This window comes from Electrona antarctica (assembly GCF_951216825.1).
Source record: "Electrona antarctica genome assembly, chromosome: 12".
NCBI classification, from domain to species: Eukaryota; Metazoa; Chordata; class Actinopteri; order Myctophiformes; family Myctophidae; genus Electrona; species Electrona antarctica.
Window position 1 is genome coordinate 7,271,193 of NC_136793.1, and position 7,635 is coordinate 7,278,827.

The 7,635-nt window shown below is 47.6% G+C and overlaps 1 protein-coding gene and 1 long non-coding RNA gene across 2 annotated transcripts; both read left to right on the forward strand.

Annotated features, from left to right (window-relative positions):
- Positions 1-331: 331 nt before the first annotated feature.
- Positions 332-6,414, forward strand: prdm8b (PR domain containing 8b; the record flags this gene model as incomplete). Its single annotated transcript, XM_079516582.1, has 3 exons — positions 332-556; positions 2,999-3,257; positions 5,087-6,414. The coding sequence occupies 3 exons, from the start codon at positions 332-334 to the stop codon at positions 6,412-6,414; spliced, it is 1,812 nt and encodes a 603-aa protein (XP_079372708.1).
- A 520-nt stretch (positions 6,415-6,934) lies between these two features.
- LOC306933379 lies at positions 6,935-7,635 on the forward strand. Its single transcript, XR_013791218.1, has 2 exons — positions 6,935-7,524; positions 7,555-7,635. It is a non-coding gene; the product is annotated as an uncharacterized lncRNA (long non-coding RNA).

Consider the following 7,635-nt stretch of genomic DNA (forward strand, 5'->3'; position numbering starts at 1 on the left):
AACATCATGTTCCAGGCATTTAGGTATACAGACTTGTAGATTCGGCTATTTTCGGAGTGACATTGACACCTTTGTAGGGTCTCTCTCTCTCTCTCTCTCTCTCTCTCTCTCTCAATTCAATTTCAATTCAAATGGATTTAATTGGCGTGAGAAACGTTTACGTTTGACATAGCCCACATGCAAGCAAACAAAAGTGGAACAAAACAGTCTCTCTCTCTCTCTCTCTCTCTCTCTCTCTCTCTCTCTCTCTCTCTCTCTCTCTCTCTCTCTCTCTCTCTCTCTATCCTCCTATAATTCTCGGTGTCTCTCTCTCTCTCGCAGTGAGTCAGACATGGAGGAGTCCAGTTCGCAGCAGAACAAGCTGGTGTGGGACGGCGACGCCAAGGCGGTGCAGCAGTGTCTCACGGACATCTTCACCAGCGTCTACACGACGTGCGACATCCCGGAGTGCGCGATCTTCGGCCCGTGCGTGCTGAGCCACACGTCGCTGTACGACAGCATCGCCTTCATCGCCCTGAAAGCCACCGACAAGCGGACGGCACCGTACATATTCAGGGTAAGACCCCCGTCCCGTCCCCCTCCGCGCAACATAATATGGTCCATTATATTTCTTATTATTATGATTAGGCCTTTATAAATAAATACATAGCGATTATTATCATTAGCATCCATTGCTTTCTTTCTTTCTTTCTTTCTTTCTTTCTGCATCTAAACATGTAGGCCTATCTAGGCCTATCAAAAGCGAGTGTGTGTGTGTGTGTGTGTGTGTGTGTGTGTGTGTGTGTGTGTGTGTGTGTGTGTGTGTGTGTGTGTGTGTGTGTGCCTATGAGGCCTATGAGGGTATAACATCTAAGAAATAGACACAGCAATAGAGAATTGTGTTTGTTTTTTGAGGGGCCCCTGTTGAGGGGCCCCTGTTAAGGGGCCCTGCTATATGTCCTGCTTTTAGTGTGTGTGTGTGTGTGTAAACACAAACGTTGTCCCAACACAAACATTAAAATGCCATTGATAATGAATGGCCAGTTTTGAGTGTTTGTTTTACTGTATAGTATAAACACAAACATTGTGTAAACACAAACATTGAAGACGAAGGGGAGGACGTAAATTCTGATTGGCCCGGAATGAGATGATGTATGATGATGTAGTCTAGTGTGATGATAACTTCACACGGGTGTGATTTTTGGTAAACGATTTAAAGATTGAGGATGGGGTCAAGAGGTCAGGACGGGCAGGGACGTGCAGAGAGTGTTGGAGGGGCAGGGGCTGAAATACGCAAGAGGGCACTTTGGGACAAAAATAGCTGATCTACAAGCTCTCAACGCATCGCGCTGCGACACGTTGAGAGCTTGTAGATCAGCTATTTTCGGGGTGCAACCCCAGCACTCTTTAGCTATAGTGGAGATGCGTTGTGTGACGACATGGATTTCTAAACAAATTAGTTCAACGCAAAATGCTGCGTTCAAGTTCAGGAGACTTTGGGAAAAAAGCAATTATCCTGAATGCAGACTTTGGGTATATGGCACGGAAAGGAAAGTTTGGGCATTTGCATTTATTTCACCATGTATTAAATGCTGCATTCGTGGTCTGGATAGGGCAGTTGTTTTACAGACGGGTAAAAGGGCAGGGGCTGAAGCCCCCTTTGATGTCTATGTGTGCACGTCCCTGACATGGGGTTTAGAGGCTATAGGGTTGGAGTTGTGCTGGATGTGTTGCTCACCGAGACAATCACCATATCGTTTATGTCGGGTGGAAACCTCAGGTGTGCAATTAAAACTTAAACTTTACTTAAAAAAAATAAAATAGGGGCAAAAGCAGCAGATATATATAGGCTACAAGTTTGTGATTCTGATCATTTATTCATGAAAAAAATCACACCCGTGTGAAGTGAAGGAGGGGCGCTCTTATCATCGTACATCATCATGACGTAAAATAGACACCATTTGCTCAGACACTGTGACGTAAAATTCTCCGTTCATTGTCAATGGGAATGTAATGTTTGTGTAGGACGGTCCGGAAATCTACACTGAATATCAAAAACACACCTGTGTGAAGTGAGGGGCGCTCTTTAACATCGTACATCATCATGACGTAAATTAGGCACTATTTGCTCACTATGACGTAAAATTGTTCATTCATTGACAATGGGAATTTAATGTTTGTGTGGTTTGTGAACAGACAAAAGCTGGATATAGGAGGGGCTGGCGCCCCTCAATAAAATAAAACAAAGTTAATATATGGATAGGAAATTTCTGCCCGACAGCAATGATAATGTTGATGTCCTCACAAGTTACATGACACTACAAACGTAGTGTATGTACGTTGTGTGTGTGTGTGTGTGTGTGTGTGTGTGTGTGCGTGCGTGTGTTTGTCTATTTTGTATGTATTTGTAACTATTCTTTATGTATTTTTGTCTATTTTGTCATGTATTTGTAACTATTCTTCATGTATTTTTGCCCATGTGTGCGTGCAGGTGGACACCTCTGTAACTATTCTTTATGTATTTTTGCCCATGTGTGCGTGCAGGTGGACACCTCTGTAACTATTCTTTATGTATTTGTGTCTATTTTGTATGTATTTGTAACTATTCTTTATGTATTTTTGCCCATGCGTGCGTGCAGGTGGACACCTCTGTAACTATTCTTTATGTATTTTTGCCCATGTGTGCGTGCAGGTGGACACCTCTGTAACTATTCCTTATGTATTTTTGCCCATGCGTGCGTGCAGGTGGACACCTCTGTAACTATTCTTTATGTATTTTTGCCCATGTGTGCGTGCAGGTGGACACCTCTGTAACTATATTCTTTATGTATTTTTGCCCATGCGTGCGTGCAGGTGGACACCTCTGTAACTATATTCTTTATGTATTTTTGCCCATGTGTGCGTGCAGGTGGACACCTCTGTAACTATATTCTTTATGTATTTTTGCCCATGCGTGCGTGCAGGTGGACACCTCTGTAACTATATTCTTTATGTATTTATTCCCATTGTGTGCGTGCAGGTGGACACCTCTGCCACCAACAGCACGTCGGAGGGCCTGATGTGGCTGCGGCTGGTGCAGTCGTCGCGGGACCGCCAGGAGCAGAACCTGGAGGCCTACGTGAAGAGCGGCCAGCTGTTCTACCGCTCGCTGCGCAGGATCCAGAAGGACGAGGAGCTGCTGGTGTGGTACGGCAAGGAGTTGGTGGAGCTGCTGCTGCTCACCTCCGGGGCCCGGGCCGTCACGGCCGCGGCTGCAGCGGCGACAGGCAAAACCAAGAGTGAGTATATAGCAGCGGTGTTGGTTTTTCGTCGACTTATGACTCATGATTTATGACTCCTTAACACGGTCCTCAGTTCTGGGACTTTCCCCAGTATTTGGAATCAAGGACTGCTTAACACCACTCCACAAAAGTGGAGACAAACGACCCCAATAACTACAGAGGGATTTGTGTTAACAGCAACATGGGAAAAACTCCTCTGCAGCATTATCAACCAGAGAATCTTCCTCACAGAAAAGAACGTCCTGAGCAAATCACAGATGGGCTTCCTACCAAACTATCGTACAACAGACCACATTTTCAATCTCAACACTAATTGACAACCAAATAAACAAACAAAAGTCGGAATGCAGTGCGTCTGCTTAGTGGGCATCGGAATGGCGCTGTGTAACCACATGGATTCCTATAGACAAATTCTTTCACCGTAAAATGCTGCGTTCAAGTTCAGGAGAGTTGGGAAAAAAAGGCAATGAATGCTGCTTTCGGTGTATGGCATGGAAAGGGGGGAGGTGGGGGGATAATCTCCATTTCTTAAATGCTGCATTCATGGTCAGGAGAATGGGTTACACAGCATTCATCGCCTTCTTTTCAAACTTTCCTGGACACGAACGCAGCATTTTACGGTGCAAAGAATTTGTCCTCTGTACAGAAATCCATGTCGTCTACGGCGCGTCTCCATTCGCTAAAGAGGGCAGGGTCGCACCCTGATAATATCTGATCTAAAAGCTCTCAATGTGTCGCAGTGCTACGTTTTGTCAAAAGTTCCCTTTTTTTATGAAATTTCAGCCCCTGCCTCGCTAACATTCTTGCATGGATCCCTGGTTTTATAGCCTATAGTCTCAAGTCTTTTCGTGCCAAGGGTCCAAATCAATGGTATCCGGAGAACTCGCCAGCTTACCAACTCGCCGCGATTTAGTGCATGTTAGTTTTATTTCACCTTCATTTAAATTGCATTGAATTGAGAGAGAGAGAGGATAGTTGTTTAGAGTTAACACTAGAGAAAGTAGGAATGCTAAAAGTGTAAACACCAAAGTACCGAAACAATGTAATTCATTAGTAAACAATATCCTGAAATGGTAGGCCTACTTATCATTGGTATTCACATACTCACCTTTTTATCATCATCTAGCTGACCATTTAATTGCACAAGATAATTTGATCACTTTGGAAATTAACTATAACATCTGTGGGTTTGACTATACTACACTGATGAAGACAGCATGTTAGCATAACGATGAAGACATTGATGAAGAAGTTTCTCCGCGGCGACTTGGTAAACCGGCGAGTTCTCCGGTATACAAATCAATATGTATCTGGACACTTTTAGATCCAAATGGCATATACACTCAAAGACAAAGAACAAAGGACATCCTCTGTCTTTGGAGTCAAACTACAAAGCAGAAGATTCATAAAGCAAAACAAGAGGGCTTTACAACCCACTGCTGTGAATAAGCTCCTTCATTTGCTTGAGTATATGAGTATTAGCCAATGATGCAATGATTGTCAACCTTTTTAATTTATTTTAAGGATCACCAAGTTTAATATCCATTATAGTCCTTGGACCCCCCGTTTGATGTGATTTATTTTTTAGTTTATTTATTAATTCATTATCTCTGGGACATGTATTTAAAACTGCCTTATGTAACTTTCCTCTTCTACCCCAGATTTGAGCCTGGGTGCTGGAGAAGAATGTTTTACCATTGAGCTAATATAGAGCCTGCCTGCTTGCTCAGCTCAGGGGATGAGTTGATTGAACTCAGATTGAACTCAGATTCAACGTTCTTCATGACTATAGGCTCATACATATATATATATGCCTCCATCTCCAGGTTCGTCCCCTCACTCATGCCCCGACTGCAGCCAGCGCTTCCAGTTCGAGTTCCCCTTCCTGGCCCACCTGAGGTTCCGCTGCACCAAGAGACTCCAGCAGAGCCTGGCGGGGGCCGAGGAGGAACCCGCCGGCAAGGAGGATCGCTCCGGCAGCACCCCGACCAGAAGCAGCCCTAAGCTGGGCCGCTCCGAGGGCTTCCCGCCGGGCGGCCAGGACACCAGCACCCCGACCAGAAGCAGCCCTAAGCTGGGCCGCTCCGAGGGCTTCCCGCCGGGCGGCCAGGACACCAACAAGCCTTCCATGGACTTCCACAACCTGGCCCGCGACCTGGAGAACAACAGCAGCAGCTCGCCGAGCGACAAGGAGGCCGAGATCCGGAGCGAGAGCCTGGGAAAGAGGAAGTTCTCCGAGGCGGAGGAGCCCCGGGAGCCCCGGGTCCCCGGCCTCCCCGCCGCCACCAAGTCCAAGGACGAGCTGGCCAGCTCGGCGCAGAACTACCGGGGAGCATACGGCCTGGAGGAGAAGCGGCGAGCCTTCTCCCCACCGCGGCCCCCCAGCGAGCCGGGCGAGGCCAAGCGCAGCGCCTTCACGGAGGTCAAGAAGTCCGGCCAGAGCGGCAGCAAGCAGCACGGCGCCGGCAAAACCCTCCAGAGCGCCAACTCGGAGAACAAGGAGGCCGGCCGGCCTGGCGGCGGCGGCCCCTCCTCGGAGAAGCACCTCAACATCCGCCAGGTGCTGTCGGAGACGCAGCCGTTGGGCAGCGCGTTCACCTCGGTGGGCCAGGGGAAGAGCGCCTTCAGCCAGCCGTCGCGCCTCTCCTTCTCGCAGATGGCGGGTCCCCTGGTGATGCCCGCCAAGCTGCTGGACTGCCACCCGGCCGTGGGCGACGCCCTGTCCTCCAGCCGCCTCTACCAGGCCGACCACCTGGCGGCCAAGCTGCACGCCGCCGAGATGGGCGCCGTGCCGGGCGTAGGCGTGGGCGGCATGGCCAAGCAGAGCCCGTTCGTCTACGCGGCCGCCACGGGCTTCTGGCCCAAGAGCAGCGTTCCCACCATCCAGGTGCAGGTGCCGTCGGCACTCACACTGCTGCCGCCCTCCTTCACGTCGCTCTGCCTGCCGGCGCAGAACTGGTGCGCCAAGTGCAACGCGTCCTTCCGCATGACCTCGGACCTGGTCTACCACATGCGCTCGCACCACAAGAAGGAGTTCAACGCCATGGAGCCCCTGGTGAAGCGGCGGCGCGAGGAGAAGCTCAAGTGTCCCATCTGCAACGAGTCGTTCCGCGAGCGCCACCACCTCTCCCGTCACATGACCTCCCATAACTGACTCTGGCAGAGACGGGGCGGACAAGGTCACATGACCTCCCATAACTGACTCTGGCAGAGACGGGCGGACAAGGTGGAGAGGGGTGGCTTTGTGGGGAAAGGGGGGGTTTTAGGGGGGGGGGGGGGGGGGGGACATTGATGCTGCCTATAGCTCATGCCAGACGTGGATTTAAGCCCCGATTTCAGATTTCCTCCTATATATCGGACGTGGCGGCGTGTGCCGAAAATAGCCCCGATCTATAAGCTCGCAATGTGCCCGCTGCGACATTGTGAGCTTTGTAGATGGGCTATTTTTGGTCAGCCCCAACTCCACTGGAGAGACAACAACAATGGATAAAATAACAAAAGCCTGTGCACTTTGTTGTCACTTTCACTTTCACGGACAATGCTCTCGTATATCTTTTATTTTCCTTCTTCTCCTTCTTCTTCTTCTTCTTCTTCTTCTTCTTCTTCTTCTTCTTCTTCTTCTTCTTCTTCTTCTTCTTCTTCTCCTTCTCCTTCTCCTTCTTCTTCTTCTTCTTCTCCTTCATTTCTTTTCAGTCTGTCGATTTCTTTCACGTGTCACGTTTTTTTGTTTTTGGGGGAGGGGGGCGTGGGGGTGTATGCAAATGACGTTTTGACTTTTGGAAAAAGTATCTATTTATGAAGCACTTATTATAACATTTGAAAATGAGGGACGGTTATAAATATGTGTAAAATGTACAGGAAGTTGTATTTTATATCACAGAAATGCTAATATACTAGAGAGAGAGATGCAGACACTTCACCGTTTACAAGGCGAACGAGTTTTTTATGTTTACAATGAATATCGACACAGATCGGAATACTATGTCAGACTATATTTCAGAGTGCATGTAATATTAAAACGATATTTGATTTAATATTATTAACTTAAATAATGTTGACGCGGTGCACACACACACACACACTGCAATGTAAATATTTGTTTTAATTGAAATACAAAGTGTAATATTTTGTGTCAGTGGGGAATAGTTTGTGTTTTTTCTTTTTTTGTTTCTTTTTTTGCTGACGATTATACAAGTGGAAACACGGTAAAATCCTGAGTGTTCGTTTTAAGGGTCCATTTGGTTCCATTTGTACACGGTCCACGGTTCCATTTGTACACGGACCACGGTCAGAGTTGAACTGACACTCAGGCTGTTACAGTGCTGTTTATCTAATCATGTTGAATGCATTGACAATAAAATAGCTTTATTTTCAA